The following is a 21,807-nucleotide window of genomic DNA, read 5'->3' on the forward strand; positions in this document are numbered from 1 at the left end:
TTGGCTAAACTGGAAGTGGCGTCAGTGGAGTGTATATACCACATCCCATCTTTGACACGCTACCGCCGGTCACTGTAGTGGCTCGTCTCCTTGCATCGTCGGGGGAGATGTGTGAATCTACACCGGTTTTCAGAACTTCTGGAATTCCTTCATTGCGCGCTCGACCAAGGAGGAGTGATTATTAAGTGTGGATATACTGCCGCTCAAAACAAGCCGAAGGAGTTTGCCGGGGGAAATAAAAACAACTTGGATCTTGAACATTATCATCAAAATCATTCTCCAGAACACTTTGCTCATCATACTTGAATGAGCTGAGCTCTATTTTTGGATACTTCAAAGTTGCAAAAAAGGAATTGGTAAGTTATGCATTTGCACTTCACTGGAACTTAAACCTCTTTGTAGCAGACTCTAAGATCTCCATAGGCATTGTGCATTACCCACTGGGTACTCATAATCCAACTTCACTCTCATCCTAATATGTACAGCCAGCCACAATGAAATAAATACTGGAAGAAGTGTCCCAAATTTGTTGGTAGGCAGAAATTCCCGTGGACTGTTCTCACTCTCAGACTGGCCACCAATTATTTATTGTCTTATTCAAGTATGCAGTTGAAATGTATTCACATAAAATCGCAGCTCATTATTGTTAATAATTTTCTTGATGATGAAAGCCTGTCATATTTTGTAGTTGATATTACGTTGTTAAAAAGAAAATTGTTTTCTGATATAATATGAGAATTTTGTTATCACGCTATCAGCCCATCTGTACCTGGAATGTAATGGTCCCGATGGAAGTACGAAGGAGAAAATTTGTTAATGTCATGATAGGTTTGTCTTCATCAGCCCGAAGTTCAAACTAGCGGGATATTTTGCGGTCGGGAAAAATAGCCCGATACTGCGAATGTGCGTCTTCATCAGCTCAAACAGCCCGCTTAGGGAAATTAGCCGATATTTGACGCATGCGTACTTTGCATCATTACTCTGCTTAGCTTGCGGTTCAAAAGTGGATTTCCCTGTGCAAAATCTCCTATACTATCCAAAGGGATATCAGTAATGCTACTCTTTCTTCTGTCCAGTGAGACATCTTATGAAATTTACGATTTGCAGAGTTTAAACTCGTCGTAAATACACACAATCTGCAAGAATCCTCAGCTTAGGTAGAGTGGACCAGAAGAAGAAGTACAAACAAGGATGAAACAGCCAGCATACACGGTACGGAGTTTAAGAAGATGTCAACAACAGTAGGCCTAGTACGCACATGTGATCCGTGAATACACCGTGCATGTATGTACACAGTCAATAGCTTGTTTATGCGCTCTCCAATAATTCCCCACAGCCAGCTGGCTAACCAGAAGCATGGAGGGATCAAGAAAATTTCGGGCTGATGGAGACGCACCCAAAATAGCGTGCTAGCTCACGAATTAGCGCGCTATTTCACGAACTAGCCCAAGATTTCTTGGGATATTTTCCCTGCGAAATAGCGCGCTATTAGCGTCTTCACCACACAAACAGCACGCTATTTTGACATCGGGCTAGTTTTGTAACCACAAAATAGCGCGCTATCTAGAAACTTCGGGCTGAGCTATTTGTGTGACGATGACATAGATAAACTTTTACTCCAGGTTATGAGTTGCGACATTTGACTGAGTTATGATTAATTGATATTCTTTGACTTATGACTGAGGAGTTCGTGGTACATTGGCAAAATAGGAATTCAGTTCAAAGAGGCCATAAGTATCCATATGTTACCATGCTTCGATAAGAAACACACTAGAGCAGTGGAGACGAATCTTCATGCTGCATACACCACCGGTTGAGAATTTGTAGACACTGTGGATGATTAACTATTGAATGAACATCAATTTCTTTTTTTTTTAACCAGTATTTCCAATTCTTTCTGTAGAGCTTACTGAATGATTCAAAAGTGTTCCATCATATGGAAAGTGTCACACTTTTTGAAATATTGCTTCGCACCCAGCGTTCACTCGTGCGTTCTGATCGAGGGCCAGAGCGCTGCCTTGTAATTGAGTTAGTGCTTGTTCCACTCTCTCTGCGTGTCTCTTCTTCACCTTCAATTAATGCCAATCTTGAGTAACCTTACAAGGGGCTAGCTGGTACCGGGAGAAAAAAAAGAGAGAAAGAACAACAACAACAAAAAAAGAGAACAAGGTTGAGAAAGAAGAAAGAAAACTGCCTGCAGTCTCTTGTTATTCCTGTATACGGTATCGCTCCTGCCAATAAATTCATTGCAGGATGAGGGCAGACCAGGTAAGGGGATACGCGCCAAACGGACCGAAAGGTATGATATCGCGTAATTGGCCCGCAGCTTTGTTATGGCAACCGCCGCGTAAATGGGAGAGGAACAAGTTCGTGATTACGTGCGATTGTCCCACGGCCCTGTTTACGACAAAATAAGACGGCAGGAGCTGGGGTTTTTTCCAGGGTTCAAGAGTGGATAAACCAAAGTTTGTGTTTGGAACATGATTTTTGTTTATGAAAAAAAGGGGGGAACATCTACAAGAGGATAATCAGGGATAAACACTTCCATCGGGACACAATTCACGTAAATAAATATTTGTACACATGGCTTAAATATTTAACTTTCAAATATGCCAATACTGTGGGCAGGGGCAAGGTAGAATGTGTTTGTTGACATTTAAAGTGTTAATTATTCATAGTCTGCCCATCCATGCAAGTCAGAGCTGCTTCTGTTGATCACAGGCAACTGCGGGCATCTTTCTTTCTTTCTCTTTCATTTTTTTTTTTTCCAGTTAGCAATCCGGGCAATGGCGTACGTCACAACAAGTAATTGTATCCTAAATGTGTCAAAGATTTGTAATCGGAGACACAAATAACAAGTTATGAGGATGGCGTACTTCATGGCTTGATGGCTATATGGAGATTGCATGTCTCAGTGTGGTGGTGTACAATTGCAGATTAAGGGAGAGAGAAGCTTGCTTTTTTTTTCAGCTTTGGCGATCCGTTATTTTTTCCCCCCATTCTCCCTCTCATTATTTTTTTCATGTTTTACATACATGCTAAAGAACCTGTATGAGTTTAATGCAGTATAATGTTCTCAGAAATCGATTCAAAAACAGGAATTAAAGGGTGTGTACAGTTCTGGTCAAAGTGAGGATTTAGCTTTTAACGTTTTGCGAGATATTCAGAAACCACTCTATGAGATGTAAAAGAGCATGCAATTCTAAGGGGTATCACAAGTTTATTTGATGAAAATCGGTTTTGAAATGGCTGAGATATCCAAAAACAAGGTGAAACAAAGAGATTCTGATAAAAGGCGTGGCCTGTCACCTTTTATTATTATCACTTTTTTGGATATCTTAGCCATTTCAAAACCAATTTTCATCAAATAAACGTTGAATCCTTCTTAGATTTACATGCTCTTTCATATTTCATAAAAGGTTTCTCATTATCTCACCTAGGAATGTTCAAAACATGAATCCCCACCTCCACAAATCTTTGACTGTCTGAACAACTATATGTGACCCTGCACCACAAAACCAACAAAATTTGCCGGACATGGATTTTTAGTTAAGGGCAGATTCTGAAAGAGCATATTCTAAGTGTTCACCCATTGAGGACGGACTGATTTTGCTACAACATGCATTTCCCATAGTCACCTGCCCAAGTATACTCGGGACTCATCCTCAAATTGTCCTAAAATGATGAACAACCCAGTTCAAATGGACTCTCCTAACCAGTCTGAATAATAGAAAGGAAGTACATATTCTGGAAAAGTGTGTACTGACAAAAGAGGCTCTAGAGTAAATGGTTTATTCAAGCACTTAATCTTACCAAACCATGCTCTCTGCAATGAATAGGACTAAAAAAGATTTAAACCTCGATAGCATATCATTACTAAACCAATCATATCTGTAACATCCATTATTTAAACATCTCCATTGTACTTTTCGCTTGATACGGTCAGATGGACGAGCAATTGTGCGCAGGAGTTTACTGGATTGAGCATACTGCTTTAATGCTCTGTTGATCAAACGTGGCTTCAAAAATACGTACCGATAAGTTATTTGCCTAAGCTCTCACCCAGTGATTTGGGAAGTATGATTTCATGCAGTATGCAGTAAGATACTTGCGGACCAGAAAATTACATTGCATATTTTTCCTCATGTGCAAATACAAATCCCGATTGCCTATTTACGAGTCCCAGTAGAACTCTTCAACACATCTCAGTTGGTGTGATTTACTGCACCTGCACGAAAAGTTGCCAGGAAATCTGCATTTTTTTAAAGACCGTATTATGTTACATCCATTCTTGAACTGATTTTCTCAATGCATATACTTTATTTTGATGAATCCTGCTCGAAGATGATGGTTTTGATGCTAAGTTCTAGAATTTCTCTGTGGTAATAAATCAAAGTTATATTGTCTGTGATGAGTCAGGCACGATATGGATTTTAATGATTCATGTGGCTTGAAAAAAAAAAAAAACAGGAGGAGGAGGGGTATGGGAGAAATTTGTGCAAGTAAGGCATGATGGAAAATCGTGAAATGTATCCATACAGTTGTAATGTGTTCAGCACATATATATGATATGTGTGCAATCTAGATTTTTTTCAATTTTTTTTTTTCATAGCAGCTCTTGACTTTGCAGGAAAGTCCAACTAGTTTCAGGCCATATGACACAAGTTTCAACCAATCACATCCAAGGATTCGTCCAAGATATATGATGTAATAGCAAGTCTTGTTGCTGTCGATTGTGTGTACTGGCTATATTCACAATGTCATAGGGATATGCCATACATTGTATATTCAGTGCATCTAATTTGTGCCAAATAGGGACTTCCAAACAATTTGTGAGTGGTTAGATTCGCAATTGTGGAGTACAGTATTATTGTGCACCTTGTGCATAGTACCAGTACGTGCTTTATATGCAGTGTGCAGTCTATGCATCTGTGTTGCATTCATGTTGGGATCAGAGTTCATATATGTTCTTTCAATTTGTGAATAGCACCGACTGTACGAAATGCATGAATATAAAAACTGTGAGAAATATAATAATGATTGATGTGTACAGTACTCTCATAATGTTCAGTTTGATTCACTGTTTATCACTCTCTATCCCTTCTCTCCATCGATCTCCTTTAATGTGTAGACTCTTGTTTGGAGCTAAGGAATATAACGTATCTGGTGTCTTTTTAGACACCTTTTTTCTTGATGTATATTGTATTGAATTCGAAAAAAGGCATGATGTTATTTGAAATATGTTGTAATATGTGTATAGATGAAAGAGAATAATAAATATCCCAGTGAGGGGGAAAAACTATATTACGTATCTCTCTCTCTCTCCCTTCTCTCCATCTATCTCCTTTAATGTGTAGACTCTTGTTTGGAGCTAAGGAATATACCAAGGTGTCTTCCTCAATAGCTGGAGGCATGGCGATGTGGGCGTGTCTGGTCCTCTGCCTCCTCCTCCCACTTGTTGCTTCTCAACACAACCTGGGAAGATCCGCATCCACCCACTACTCATGGGAGACCGGTAAGCCACCATTAGCAGTACAGGAGCCAAGTGTGTTTTATAGTCACTGTGTATTCGCTTGCTTATTTGTCTGTTTGTTTGTTTGTCTGTTTGTTTGTTTGTTTGTTTGTGATCGGGGAGGGGGGGAGATAGGAGTAGAAAGGGTTGGTTCTGGGGTTGAAACCCCAGCCTGGCCCACATCTATCTATGTATGGGAAGTATGTAACATATGGGCAGTGGCAGCTAAGTTGATTTGGTCACTCACTAGCTGTCTGTCCATTTTGTTTGTTTGGAGAGGTGTTGGGCTGGTGTTGGGCTGGGCTGGTGCTCACAGTTTGAAAGTGCAATAAAGCTGTATTTTAGTGATTGGTGTTGCTCATAATGATAACCGCGCTGGAGGCATTTGTGTTCAGAGATTCTTCAAGGATGTAGACCAACTGAAGTATACTCAACACACAATCTTAAGGCAGCCTGTTTACCCCTCCCCCATCCCCATCCATCCAAGAAAAGGATCATTTGAGCAACTCTTGCTCTGTGTAGAGTACCATGCAGGCATGAAAAGTCCATATGACAGCTGCCGCGACTTAGCTTTAGCTTATTTCAACACCACCGCCAGCAGACAAATGGCGGCAGAGCCATTTATCTCCGGAGTCTGCTGACTCTCCATTGGAAGATCACTTGCCACATTACTCAATACCAGCGCCAAAAAAGAATTTTGCACAAAATTGCAGACAGAATGAAGGACCATTCCTCTTTGTCTGTCTGTTTGTCTGTCCATTTGTCTGTCTCTGTCTCTTTCCTGTTCATCCATTCATCACATCATCGGGCAACACCCATTATGGCGATTACAGCCCTGATTTTTTTTTTTTTTTTACATTTTTGATGTTCCTACTCTCCCCCATCAATGTAAGAGCTCCAATTTATCAGAATAGATCTTCGTATATTCCCCTCCATATCCCAACATTTCTCCCATCATAGCTTTCATTCCTAGACATACTGGCTCCGGCAGAACTAACCACAGAAGGTGGTCAATGAACTTTCGAGATATCGTGATTTTTTTTTTTCGTGTAATTTGCATCTTTTTCAATAGTGTAATTTGTATATATTGTGAATACTGCTGCATTTAAACATAGCTGTTGGTAAGGATTTGAAGAGCTCAAAAGCATCATTAAAGGTGCAATTGCCACGTGACAATACGTCTAAAATTCGGAATCGCATGGAAGGTGATTATACGAGCTCGCAGCACGTCAGAAATGATAAGCAGTAATTTTCTGCCCACACAGTCTTAATCTGGTTGAGTAGTCTGGCACATTAAATGCTTTGAGGAATCCATCTCTATTTAAGGAAGAACAGAAGGAGATAAATAGATGGATAGAGAGAGAGATATATAGAAATATGGAAACTAATGAAGAAGTAGTGGGCTGGCCAAGTTGATGAGTAATGCAATTTTTCATATCTATTCACCAGCCACAGTCCAAAATAGAAAAAACAAGAAGAAGAATATTTCGGCGCAGAGTGGTTTTGGTTCATTGGTTCTAATCCCGCTCATGATTATCTAAATACCGATAGAATGAGGGTTGGCAAATTGAATTGAAGACAAGAGACAGAAAAAAAAAGATGGCTGTGGGAAGATGAATGTGGCTTATATTGAGGGGGGAAATAAAGAGTGGGACTGCTGAGCATTCGGTCATATTAGGCTGGGGAATTTCTCCTTGGTGAAAAAGAAGAAGAAGAGTAATTTATTTTCTCTCTCCGAGAATCAAGTTCTTCGCTATGGTCAAGACCATTTCTGTGACTCATCGCTAATCCATCATCTCTGCCTGTCAGGGCGGGAGGTCCTATTTCATCCATGTAGCCACCAAAAGGGGTAGGAATGGGGGGTAGGGGAGGGAAAGACCGAGTCAAGGAAAAGAGAGGGAGAAAGTGTTACAGGTAACTGGAAACTCCCATTATACGTTGACAGGAAGTAACTTGTTGAGTCTGTGATGAAAGACCACTCGGTAACCCTTTCAACACTGTCGGCATCATATCCTATTGGCTTTGTGCACAAGCACGTTGCAAGTGGAACTGAAATAGTTAATGGGGAGTCTGCCCTTACAGGTCAAGTGCAATAGAAGGGAAATTCACGGTAAAAAGTGCAAATGATAATGTTTCTTTTTTTTATTTTGAAGTAAAAAAAGTGAGACTTAATTGTGATCGTTCCTTATGTCCTCCAGTTTTCCCTTTGTCCATTCCTTTCCAGTCAGTGATAAATGGCAGCATCAAAAAGTAACACAACAGAGTCATAGGATTAGAGAAAAAAAAGAAAGGAACCCATCTATTGCCACGCCCCTCCCTTCCCTGTGCCCACTCCCACTGGTGGACAAATATTTGTTGAGTGGTCTCAGGGCATCAGGAGACAGGTTGCCACGGTAGCCCAGAGACCCTCCACAGGCAGAGTAGGATGAGGAGGCAAGCCTCCTATTGCCATGTATTTGATAGGGAGTTTAAGAGAGACCCATGCCCTGTAGTAGTCCACTTGTACCCTCATCAATTCTTCAGCCCACAACTACTTGGTTAGCAACGTAAAGTAAGAGGGGTGGAATGGAGAAATGACAGCAAAGAGAGAGAGAGAGAGTTGGAAAAGGAGGGGGAGGGAGGGACAGAGAGATAGTGGGAAGGACAAGAGAGGGAGAGGGAGAGAGATGGATATTTGAACAGAGGAAAAGGGTGTAAAAGAGACAAAGAACAATGGAGAAATATTGAACAGGAGAGGAAGAAAAAAAAGACAAGGAATGCAGTATTAACATGAATGTTAAAGGAAAGAGAAAGAAAGGGATCGGAATCAGAAATGATTTGTTACAAAAGCGTCAATTTAGAATGGCAGGAAGTACAGGGACAGCGAATGAAGGTTGCCTTGAAGAGAAATTTACAAAATAGAGCAAAAAAGAAATGAAAAAGAAGGCAAAAGAAGAGAGGGAAAAGGATGAATGAAGAAGCCAACAGAAATCACTGAACAGAGAGAGAAGAGAGTGATAGAGAGAAGGGGAGAGAGAGAGAAGCATGATAGAGAAATGATATGGTGAAGGAAAAAAAGAGACATATAAAGAAGCAATCTGGCTCTTCATACCGTCATTAATGCAAACAAATGTGAGGGTCTTTTGTGTGCGTGCGTGTGTGTAAATTGTGTGCGTATCTCACCGGCAATTTCATATAGCACTTTTCCTACCTCTGTACCACAGCAATCACAGAGATTAGTTGGTCCTCTCGCAGTGGATGGTCTTCCCCGTCTGTCACGGGGTTTCGATATCACTCCATGACACGGCAGCGTGTCCAGCAAACACTAAATTTCATTGGACTGCGAGCACTCATTGGTATTCTAAATACAATTATGCCAAACGATTTGAGTTCTGCATCAGCCGTACACAAACATAGCTGGAGGGACCTCGAAATAACTGGCGTTTTCTGTCCTTGCATTTAAAAAAAAAAAAAAAAATCTACTTTCTTCTCATGTCATGGTGGACAAACAGAGAAATTAAGGAAGGGCAAAAGAAGAATATGAAGGAGAAGGAGCAAAAAAAAAGAACTGCTGTTCAAGTTTGTTCCCCTACCCCAGGGATGACTCACAACAATCGCGTGTGATAGAGTATTGGTTTTATTGCTCATAATTGGTGGAGTGTTGGTAGAATGAAGCTTGGCATCCACCACGCAAGGGTACGCAAGAGACAACGATATTACGAGGGTGTGACTAAGCCAGGAAAGAGAACGAAAAAACTAGATAGAATGCCCGGGAAGAGCACCTCACTTAGAGTAAAGTCCGTAATCTTGGTCAGATTTATCTGTTCAGCACATATCTGTTTAAGGTTTTGTTTTTGCCTCTTTTTTTTCAATATACAAAATTTCCGGATGGTCTTTTTCTCATTCCCGACTGCTTGCTAACAATAGATGCTGTCAGTGGAAGTAGGTTGTAGCCTGTTGACAGTTACAGTTAGTGTTCATTGCATTTGTATTTGTCATAATAATCTCTGTTTGTGATTCAGTGTCGATGTGTCCCATCAAGTGTAATTGTGCCAAGTAATAGAGGTTGTGTGCAAACGCAACAATTCCTTGCCATGGAACGGAGACCCAGTGCGGCTGGGGTTTTCCAATTTGGCAAAGTTAAATGCCTCCCGGCGAAAATAACCCTGAATTGATTCCCACTCCAAAAGTGCATGAAGGGAATTCATTTGCCGTGGAATTGAATATGTCTTCCACCGAGATATCAATCAATAATTTATGCAGACTAAAGGTAGTACAAAAGAGCCTTTGTAGCGTATTTGTTGTCAATTCCGAGTGAGGAATGTTGACAATTTTCTTCTCATAACAGAAAAGAGCCTTTCAGCCCTTAGATTCATATTCTTTCCATTTTCTTTGAGTTACGGCAGAAAAGTCAGGAAAAAGCAAGAAATAGAAGTATGGGGGAAAGGAGAGAAATAGAGGAGGCTGCGGAAATGAATCATTTTGAGCCTGAGGAAGCCTTCTTTTCATAGGAAGTGTAATAATGGCTTTATCTGGCTGTGATTATTTTCTCATATATGGCATATTCTGTGATTTTTCTGGTTTTCTCTTTTTGTTGTTGCTGTTTGTATGCATTCAGTATGAATTGAATACCTGCAATTGCTTTGCACTTTTTTGGAACAACTCACTACCTGCATTCAAAAAAGTGCAATCATGATTGAGAACCATGAGAGAAAAATAAAAGTTACGAGATATGTGACTTTCCAGCAGAAAATTTTCATTACATAGATCAAAACATCATGCTGAAAATTAATATCTTAATGATTGATGTGTCAATGAGCCAGAATTTGGGCAATCTTCAATGTTTTCTTGCATGCAGTTGGCAAATCATGAAAGTTCATCCGCTTTCCTTTGATACACCATAGACCCTGTTGATAAAGAAAACTATCATCATGGATACAAACATTACAACAAGTTTATTAACCCTGTTGCTTCCAAGACGTGGCTATATTCCCAAAAGCACATACTGTAAAAGTGGTGTCTCTTGCGTACAGATACTTTCGCAGTTTCCATCGGTGCCGACTTTTTTTTCGTGTGTTTAAATTCGCGGTCGGCAAAATCTGTGAATTCACAGTCGGCAAAAACTGTTTTATTTTGCACATGAAAACCAAAACTATAATTCAATTATTCTTTCATTTATTAAAAAGAAATTAAAATCAAATGCAGGCTTACCTGAAATCCTGTCTCTCGAATACTTTATAACATGCTTGTACCTACATTGCGCAGTATCGCTGTGTGTGTGTTGACCATCAATACACTCAATGTGCGGAAACTTCGTGTGTGCATGTGCGCAATAGTGTTGTAACAAGCGGCGAGTTCAAAACATTTTCGCGCGATGTTAAATTCGCGGTTCAACATCAAAGCGTGAAAAGCGTGAGAATAAAACCACCATGAAAGAAACCACTTGTACAGTATACACAGCTGGTTCCTGTGCGGAATAAGTTAGCCTGAGATACAGACAGGTCCTTGCTAATTATCATTTGTTTTAAATTTCCACTTCTTTATAGCCTCATTGAGAAAACAGGATTGGCTACATTATGCACAAAATAATACAAAATATACACAAAATAAATGCATGCATCAAACAAAAGCAAAAACAAACTGCGTCATATCTTTTTGCGTGTCATCTAATGTGAACATTGGTTTACCACTTTCAGTTTTGGTGGTATGTTTTTCAGACCACTAATGTTCTGTTTCTAACTCAAAAGGATTATACATAAAAGTAGGAAGAAACAGCCTGCAATGAAATAAAATTCTACAGGGTAATTACTCTGCTATCCAGTATGAACTGCTTCAGGCTTTTTTAGTACATGCACATTGAGATTACCAATTTTGCAGTATATTGCTGCACATTCATAAAGTTACAAAGTAATGTATTGAAATGAACTCTGGACTGTATCATGATACAGTAGTCATATTTTTAAAAATGCCATAAAATTACTACAATCACTGCTACTGCTAATAGCATATATGTCATTGGGGGGGGGGGGGGGGGGGGGTTGAAGTATGTTGTTACACGTGATAATGGAAAGAGAGAAAAAAAAAACAGGGACAGCTTGCTGAAATAAAGTCTTTGAAAATTTCTGAAGATGTGCTATTAAAGGTGAACATGTTACTTTTTATAGGACAAAAAGAAAGCAAAATCGCAAAACCCTTTTCACAATCACAAGAGATGATGCGGGACTAAACAGTCACTGAGACATGGCTTTCCAACTTTCATGTTATTGATGTTGCTCCCACTCACGTATCGACGTGGCGCCCAAATCCACCTGCCTCCCGTACGACGACTGCTTCAGTTATGATGTCTTTGTGCCCACAAAGTTTAATCATAGCCTCTTCGCCAGAATCTTGGTGCTTCTGCCAGCATAGTTGGGCCCAAATCCATCTCATCGTCATTGGTTGATGGTCCATCCATTTTTTTTTTTCATCCCTCTGTAATGTGAATAAACTTGAGCACATTTTGTGAGAATATCTTCTGACGCCCTTGACTGCAAGCAAAATAAACCAGATTGTCAAATCTTTCAAATTTTATATGCATAACTTTGCAACAAATATTGTTCCTGACGACCAGAGACCTACCCCTTAGGCTTGTCTGACTTAGCAATAACTAATTCATATAAAGTACTTTCAAAATATTGAAATGAATTTAATAAAAACAGGTGAATTGGATAACTCATAAATCATTTCTCAGGAGAGAAAAAAAACCCCATGAATTTGAATACATAAGTGCAGCAGCCTATGTCATCATCTGTAGAGTGCTGCGGAAGAGAATTTATGTGAGTTGATGGCTTGATCAGAGACTAATGCTGTGACAGCTGATTTGACTCTGATGAGGTTATTACATCCCCAATAATACTCTCTGAAGAATGACTTGCGTTGAGATTGGGTCATCGAGTTTCCAGAGTTCTCCAATTGAAGTCAATCTCAGGACTGGCATAGGTGATATTCGGGGAAAAAGACGCAGAAAAAACCCACCCAAAAACAGATGTCATGTGTGGACAGGCGTTCCAGAAAATTGATTGAAATACTGGTAGGACTCCACATAAAACCATTGCTGTGATTCCTTTAAAGCATGTGGACACTTTTTCCAACCATTACAGTGAAATAGCAGACAATACAGTGATAACTAAAGAATGGTAATACAGCATATTTGTAAAAATATTGTTTGATTGATTGATTGATCGATCGATTTACGACTTAGGTAGGGCTGAGGTATCCGTTGTCAGTTGAACTGACATTTATTTCAGAAAAGGTAAAATAGAGATATATCTGTTTTCTCTGTGTACCTCCTATCTGAATTAGAAATTATTTTAAAAGTTAATCAAACATATTCTGTGTATATTCTGTAGTAGAATCATTGGTTGGAGGAAAAAACAGAGCTTAGGAACTGATAAATGGGCATCCAGTATTTTGATAGCAAATGAAAAGATCATCTTTTATCAGGTTTGCTGTTTTCTGCTTCTTTTTTTTTTGTAGGGGAAATTGTCTTCCTAGGGCTGTAGTTACTACTAAAATTAGCTGTTACAAAATATCTGTTTCCTATAAATGGTAGCAGAAGTCCCAGATCCTGTACTTTTTTTTCTGTGGTCAGTTTCATACTGAGGGTGTCAGTATTGCCCTCATCGGACCTCTCCCAGAAACGTCCACTCCTTTTGGGCATGAACGAGAAATGTGTGTAGAGGGCGACAGCAGTGCGCCGCAAATGTCGCGGGGGTGGTTTGAAAATCGCAAATTAATGCCCGGCTGAAGTCAAAAGATCTTTCTGGTTGCCTGGTTTCATGAATGGTGTACCTGTCGTCCCGCCTGAAGTTAGCCAACTTGAAGCAGCTGCAAAAAAATCCCAGAGTGGCCGTCGTTCACATAGATATGTGACCACTTAGTCCCTTTACTGTCTGATTCTGCGACAGTCTCCCCTCTCCTCAGAGAAAAGGCTGCCGGAGAGAAGGAGAGAGATACATGCCTGAGAACTTTTGTAAGAAGGGGATGTCTGCTGGAAATGCGGCGAGTCGCCATGGCAACGCCAGTGTTCCGGAGGGGTGTGGATGTTGTCATCGATGGTCCTCGAGCGTGGCGTAGGATCCCACTTGAAAGACAAGCTTGCTATCAGGACTTGGAGTGCAGTGTCATTAGCACCTATCTAAGGTCTTGGGGGAGGGGTGTTGGCTGCCCAAGTCTCTTCTTTATGGTCGGGTGGGGGGGGGGGACGGGTTGGAAGACAAGGAGCTTGCTGAAGGATTGATCTGAGCTACACGGTTGTAAAGTTCTGCTCCAGACTTGTGATGTAAACTCCTTCTCTCTTTCTATTCCATTTACTCCGAATGATGTAGAAATTATATATAGTCTGGGGAATCCTCCTCAACCAATTGTGATTAAGATGAGAAATTAAACATTAGCATCTAAAATTGATTAAATAAGGGCATTTATTGGAAGAAGTACAAGCAAAACCAGGAAAAATGGTTGTCTTTTAAAAAAAGTATCATTTAGTGATACTTGTGAACTTTTTTGTGTGTGATATTCTCATTGGTCGAGAGATGTGCAGAAGAGTGCAAACTCCATAGTAGTGTTCGAAATGTGTAGCATTAACCTCTCAGCTTTCTCTGTGTTTCTTCTGCATCATATGAATCTCTGGCAAAACCTAAAACACGATGGCCCAGAATTGAACGGAGTGAATAAGGTCATAGCTGGGAAATAGTACACCATGTCAGACACAGCTACACCCTACGATGCGTTTGGACAGGAATGGCGCGCAGGTGATGTCTGGGGTGTTCTGCATTACACGCCAAAAAAAATGCATGATCTAGACATTTAACCTTTGCCGCAAATTTACAAGTTAAATCATCTCATCGATACTCACCTCTTCTCTTCCGCTCCTTCCTCGACATTTGTCGCCTCATTAAGTCCTTCACCTCCATTCTCTCTGTCCTTCCTTTCCTTCTCCTTTTTGTATTTTTCCTTTCTTTTATTCTTGAAAGCCCCCCCCCCTCCTCTTTTTTTTTCTTCCAGCTATACAGTGACTTTATAGAGTCTGAATTCTGTCTCCCCTTTCAGTTTGAGAAGTGTGAGCTGGTGACAGCGTGTATAAAGGGACTATAATGTAACATGTCTGCAGTGTACACTGTATCTTGTTCAAACAAGGAATGCTACACCAGTCTCCGTCTTGGCACTTACAGCAATCCAAACATCCCCCTTTTTTTTCTCTCTCTCTTTTTTTTTTCTCCCCCAACATGCACCAGCACACCACCTTACTTGACTTGCATCTCTGGACCCTCTCATGGCGTGGTGTATCGAGTTCTCCACCTCCCCTCCGCCCCGACCCTAAACAGAGACTCAAGTCGTTTCGTCCGTCTAGACTTCTTGGCTCAGACCAATAGCCTCATTCATATTCATAATTTCATATTTAAACAAGTTCATAACCCCCCCCCCCCCGCCCCCCTCACCCTTTCCACCATCGTCTCCTTCCCGAAGAAAATGAGGCCAAGTGTTGCATTTCCTGCACTCTTTTTATAGATGGGAAACAGCGTGACGAGGAAAACCACCAAAAAAAAATATCCAATTAATGTTTCCGTAGTATCGTAGAAGTAAAAGAAGACATTTTGGCATTTCTGCAAAAAGGGTTTAGATGAGAAAAGCAAGTGAGAACAACAAATTTGACAATCTTCTTTCTGGCATATATCTTCTTATGACCTTTTTCTTCCAAGATTCTGATATTTACATATACAATCGTAAACTTAGCACCGCACCCACCATAAATGCTTCTCTAGGAAATGGGTTAAAGATAAAAATGATGACACAAAGTCATACATGCACAGCCCACTCTGAGTTTGTGCTCTAACAAGCATTGTCCCTTCTTTGAGATTATACCCTGATATATCAAGTTATGTCCAATCAAAACTTTACCATATCAACAATTTTTCTTGATATCTATCTTGACACTTATTTCCCTCACAAAATGATCCCCATACTCTATATGTACGGTAGGCAGTCAGTGCATTTCGGGCCCGAAAATGAGCAGGGATGAGTTACAGAATAAGTAATTTAGCAGGCTGTGAGGGGTCACTTTAACTACTCCTTACCTCTCCTCCTAGCTGATAGAACAGATTCCTGTACTCTTGAGTGGATTTCCCTGGAGAGTTAGTAGTGCACCTAGTGAAGGGTGTTCACATTGAAGAGAAACCGTTTCATTCCGACGTCCATCCATCTCTGGTTCATTTACAATTTCTTGAAGGGTGAGCTGGAGGAAGAGGGCGCAGTCAGGAGAGATGAAATCATGGTGTACTTGAAAAAAGAACATATTTTATCAATGGAAGCAAGGAGGGCAATAATATATAAATATTACACATCAGTGAGGGTATTAGTCAGAATGTACCAACACAAAGTACCCGTGGAACAGTCTATGACATGCCTGTGGCGAAAGCTGAGGGGTTTAGGACTGTTTCGAGGGTACCGAGTATGGATAATTATATTTATTCCCAAACAAAATATGTGTATTATTTGTTTTACAAATTGATTAAGCAGATCCTTGTCGTTTGATGAAATTCCGCGGCAGCCATTTTCACAAATAAACATAACGATGAAATCTGGCCCATTTGCATACCATCCATTGTGATGTGAAAGTGCTAAAGACCTGTCATTATACTTTGCTAATAATGACCAGTTACACAAAGTCAAATTACTTAGTGTTAGGCAAAATAAATGCCTGGTCATGTGTATGCTCTCACCTTATCATTAGATCATGATCTGCTTCATCACTTTTATAATACTTCATGGAAGCATTTGGAGATACATCCTCTTTGTTGTCACTTGCAGGTTAATATATTCTTTGTCAGTCCTCACACTCCCCCTCTCTTTTTCTTGGGGGGGGGGGGGCTGAGAGCAAGGAGGTCTTTAGTCATTTGAAAGGAGCTCTTCTCCTTAACTCCATTGTCATTCACATATGTCCAATCGCTGGACTTCAAGAATGACGGATATCTCGTGGCGACGGAACATTGTGTGAGCTGTGTGTTCAGTGTTTGCCGTTAGTTTAGTCATTAGCCAGTCTAAAACACTGTCATCGATCAAAACCTGTATTTAACTTGATCCTTGGTAGAAAAGTATAGAAAGGGAGAGGGAGAGAGGGAGGGAGAGAAACAGACAGGTAGGTACACACACACACACACACACACACACACACACACACACACACACACACACATACACACACACAGTCAGAGTAGTCCCTCTCTACATGTATGCATGTGTACTTGTATGTTTGCTGTAGGTCCTTTTTTATGCAGAAGATCCCTGTGTACTATATGCTGAGTCATGACCACAAGTTATCAATCTTTGACAGATGGTTTGTATATCCTCACTCTCTCCTATTCATGTTGTCAAATTCAGGCAAGCTTTCCCTTGTTTTAAGGGAAAAAAGAGAGGTGTAGTAGAGAAATTGATCTCTAGAATGTTCAAAATGCATACAAAGAAATTCCCCATGTTCCACATTCTTTACGAAATTGGCTGATATCATTTGGGAACCTTTTTCTGAGCGGGTGAGGAACCACAGACAGAAACTCACTAAAGAATGAAATGTTTTTTAATGCTTTTTTTCTACAATTACTTAAAAAGACTTTGTATGTTTTTTGTCATTTTTTGATATGTTCATACATATCAGTATAAGTGAATTGATTACTAAATTCCAATGATATTAAAGGACAAGTTCACCTTCATAGACATGTGGGTTGAGTGAATGCAGCAATGTTAGTAGAACACATCAGTGAGAGTTTGAGGAAAATTATACAATCTGTTCAAAAGTTATGAATTTTTGAAGTTTCTGCTCAGTCACGGCTGGATGAAAAGACTAAGTAAAGTTGTGATGTCACATGAGTACAACGATATAAAGAAGGAATAAAGAAAATTCAACATATTTCCATTTTTCTGGCATATCTAAAGAACACTCGACTTCTCTCTTTTAGAAGGCAGGGGGAATAATATTACCCTTAACATACATCAGTAGCAAGTCGAAGAAATGTGCACTTTATTCAAAAAGTAAAGTTTTGTGAAATTCTCTTTTTATTTTCCTTATATAGTTGTACGCATGTGACATCATACACTGTAGTAGTCTTCTCATCCAGCAGTGACTGCGCAGATACTTAAAATATTCATAACTTTTGAACAGATTGTCCGATTTTCCTCAAACTTTCACTGATGTGTTCTACTAATATTGCTGCATTCTCTCAATCCTAATGTATATGAAGGTGGACTTGTCCTTTAATGATCAACTGCTTGCACAATGCTGAATGAAGGAATGCTACTATATCACTTTTGTCATAATATTCAAGTGAGTTGCTTTCACTCCACAAAGAACATGGAAATGATTGAATATAAATGCTATATGAAAGGCTGCCCTCACTTGAACCATGGTCAGCAGTCATACAGGGTTTACCTTAAAGCTCACTAAGGCCAGTATTAAAGTCCACATAGATATGAAGATCTGCTTGAAGCAACCCAGAAAGGGATGAAGAGGTCCCTTTGAGAGATAATCTTCTGGCCTATTTCTGATTTCAGTGGCACATTGCAATGATTTGCAATTTATTTCCTTCTCTCCTCTGTCTCTGCGTCTCTCCACATTTCCCTCGCCATCTCTCTCAGCAAATCAGCGCACAGATTGATCACAAACGCATGGAGGGGAATATGAATTTCCCCGCAAATTGCACACACTCCTCGGGCGCGCATTGATCGGCTCACAGTACTCCTCGTGGTCCGATTGTGTTCCACTTGGCGCTTGTGTACCATGCAGACAGGACCGCTTCGCAATATCTGCACGCTCATTTTCCCGCAGAAATGAGATTGAATTATTGAGTCGGTGCAAATCCAAAGAAAAGAGTACCCCCCCCCCCCCAAAAAAAAAAGGAGTGATAGAAAAGATGATGTCTGCAGCATTGATCAAAAACCATATGATACATTTGCTTTCTTCAAGAAATGGAGGCATAGCACCAACAGAGAGGAGAGAGTTGTGCTCGTGTTTTAAGGCTGTTTTGATTAAATTCACTTGGGCTGAATGTGAGTGAGAGCGAGTTGAAGGCAAGGAGAAATAATCAGGGAAGCAAACATTCACATTTGTGACTGATCAAATCTGTGAAAAATTGTTCTCACCCTTTTAGGGAAGGTTTTTCAATCTAGACAATGACTTTTAAAATCCTGGCCTCTTGATGCAAGCCCCCCATAACATGAGCAATGTTCAAAATTTTGCTTAAGGATTGCATTTCTTTAGATAGAAACAGCATGGTATAAAATGTCCAATCAAACCACTTTTTGGCTCCAGCATTGAGGCACAGACATGTTTTTCATATTTCTCACCATCAAAGTCTGCCTTTGAAGACTGTTTGATCATGATGCAAAATGCAGAATTTGATTGCGTATGTGTCTGATGTTCAAATGTCTCTGATCTCCGCTTGATGGGGACCATTCTCAGCAATTTAGGTCTAGTGCCTTTAAGCTGTAACTCCCTCCCCATGTCCAGCGACAACGACGACGCCTCCCAACCCCCTCGTACTGCACCCCATCACCTCTGTTCTGACTCGTGTTTCTCAAAACCGCTACTTGAGCGGAGCAGTCACGGGTGAATTGTACAAGTCAGCGATACATCCCGGTCTGTGCTGAGGTGCCAACGAGTCTGTCTCGGGCACAACCCAGGTATATGTAAACTGTATCTACCGGAAACTGGAGTAAGATGATGATGATGAGGACACGATGCACTTTTTCCCTTTTCTTTCCTTATGAGTTTTTCCTTCCTTCTTTTTTTTTTTGTGATGTGGTGGCATGATCGGAAGTCCACTTCTGTACTTCCTCATGTCTTTACTTGATACCAAGGAATTTTCCCTCTCTTTGGTTTGTTATTGATGGAAGCGTTTAAAAAAGGAATATCTTCAGGGGGGGGGGGGGAGGGGAACATGGAGGGGGATTGGAGCCAGCTTTAGCCCATTCAGTGCCAGTAATTGAATTTCTTAGGTTTGGTCCTGTATCCTTTTAATTTGATATTTACTCTTCATCGCTGATATTTCATAAGGTAGATTTTTAACAAGTTGTAATATTCATTTTAGCCCTTTGATATTCATTTACAAATTTCTTGTTTTGTTGCAGAATTTTCAAAGTCACAATCTTGCTTAATTCATAACTATTCTTAAGTATTAACATTCCTACATCAAAGTTCCAACTTCTCTCCGGAAATGTCAGATTTTGTATTTTCTCCTTCAAATTTTGTGTAAATTAGATGATTTCTGTCTAAACTCTTAATAAAAGATATGGCGGAAAAATTCATGGGTTCTACTTTCATAATGGCAAGATGATCATTTTTATAGCAAACTTTCCCACAGACTCATTGCGTTAAAGTAGCAATGGCCAGTTTGTTTAGAATTTGTCAAGTTGGAGGAAACTCTATATTGACAATATTGTAACTGTTGAAATATCATTTCTTCCTACCAGGTGTCCTAAAGTCGTATATTATTGGTTATTTTCACTGCTCTCCATCAACGTCTCCTCTGAGGATTAGGTAGATGACAACTTTATTAATTCAACAATACTGAATAGTGCAAAATCTAATTTAGTATAGTGGAAATGAAAGTTGCAATGTGTGCTCATATTCTATTTCACCAAAGGAAATGCAGAGCTGCACATCAAAGATGTAGTCCCTTTGATTTCTATCGTGCCAAACACTATGATCAGGCAGTACAGGTAGATCTTGGATTTGGTTTGCTGTTTGTCCATTATTCTCATACGTGAATCAGCAGGATATCTGGAAAATTACTGAAGGGACATGACGTATGTTTAAATGTGGGAGTTAGTACACTTAATTGCAATGCATTTATGTGTATTGTTTTTGTTTTGTTTTTTTAGTTTACAAGGGTACCAAACAACTCTCATTCCCTCATGCACACTCTTACCTTATCATACAATTAACACATACACACCCACGCACACACTTGATTCATGTGAGTGTTTGTGCTCGAACAAGTGCAATTTTCTGACTGCAGGGCTGTCCTTATATCACCAAACACACCTTCATTTAGTGGTTATCTGATATCCTAATAGATCATAAGGGAGTGTCTCTTTCTTTTCTTAATTTCTTTTTTTTTACTGTGACATATCGTTTTTGGGCAGAAATCAGGCAAACGACCATTTGCCTGCTTTCTGGCAGAAATCGGGCAAACGACCACTTGTCCAATACGACGAACAGAGTGAGCTAATCATGATCAATCCCTCGGGGCTCTGATTATTGTGAGCTCTCACTACAGTCTATGAAATATGTTTCCCATGTTGACAGGGACGAGGGTTCTTACATAGTGAGCACAGCCGCAGCTAGAATAGCCGTCAGTGGACGGTTACTCTACGGCAAACATCTTGCATAATAGGCGTAATAGTTTGTGAATTTGGACTTGTAAGATAATTGCATGATTGGTTAAATTCGCTGTCAAATGAACCACAGCATGGAGTGGATTGTGGTTATATACAGTTGTTTCATTGTCACACTACAATCATAGCAATGGTTTTTATGCAATTGAAGTAGAAAGTTAAAATGTTGTGAAGGCATTCCCTCTGAAAAGTTCTTGTTACGGAATAAGGGGGATATCTAAGACAGGAATAGAATTTCCCAGTAGCGAGTGTGCGCCTAGCTGAGAAATAGTGTAAGGGTCTGCGTTTTTATAAAAGACTGCCTCTTCCCTGACAAGTGGGCCTAGAGAGGAGCTAGACAGACAGGTCTTTATTAAAGTGGGAATGCTATCAGGAGTGTCATACACCAAGACCAATCCCACGGGAGGAAACGTCATTCTAACTGATTTACTACTGTCCAAGGGATGAAGAGTCTGCTGTCGGTCTTGAATTAAGTTAAGTGCATGTATGTCGAATCCTGTTGGGAAAGGTCCAAATTTCCAATAAATCAGTTGTTTCCCCCCACACCTTCCCCTCCCTTTAAAGCCAAAGCATAGTTTTTCAGATGGGCTCAACATTCGTCTTCCACTATTTGGAATTTGCATGCAATATGTTGAAAAGATCTAGCAAGAAAACTTGTCTGGATGATGCAATTTGCCAGGATAATGGATTGTTTTAAGGTACTTTGAGACCAAAGAGTAAAACAGTTTTGATCATAATGCATACGACTTTCATTCTTGAAGAGCCCGCCCTGTTCAGTGATGACCGACCGTGCCGTAGCTGTATTATTTCCCAACAAGCTGAATGCGATTCACACTCCTGCTGAAGATCAATGCATACTGCTAGGACCCAATTTGTAGATCATTATAAAATAT

At 40.1% G+C, this 21,807-nt stretch overlaps 1 protein-coding gene across 1 annotated transcript in view; it reads left to right on the plus strand.

Annotated features, from left to right (window-relative positions):
* Positions 1-225: 225 nt before the first annotated feature.
* The window catches only part of LOC139726703 (thrombospondin type-1 domain-containing protein 7A-like), a 131,949-nt gene continuing 110,367 nt past the window's right edge, over positions 226-21,807 (plus strand). The window contains exons 1-2 of the mRNA XM_071637689.1: positions 226-356; positions 5,358-5,515. Of these exons, the coding sequence (XP_071493790.1) occupies positions 5,413-5,515 (103 nt within the window). The 5' untranslated portion in view covers positions 226-356; positions 5,358-5,412. The remainder of the gene's footprint in view (positions 357-5,357; positions 5,516-21,807) is intronic.

The sequence above is a fragment of the Diadema antillarum genome, unplaced genomic scaffold (assembly GCF_040938485.1).
Source record: "Diadema antillarum isolate AM-2024a unplaced genomic scaffold, OU_Dant_1.0 seq00000097_RagTag, whole genome shotgun sequence".
NCBI classification, from domain to species: Eukaryota; Metazoa; Echinodermata; class Echinoidea; order Diadematoida; family Diadematidae; genus Diadema; species Diadema antillarum.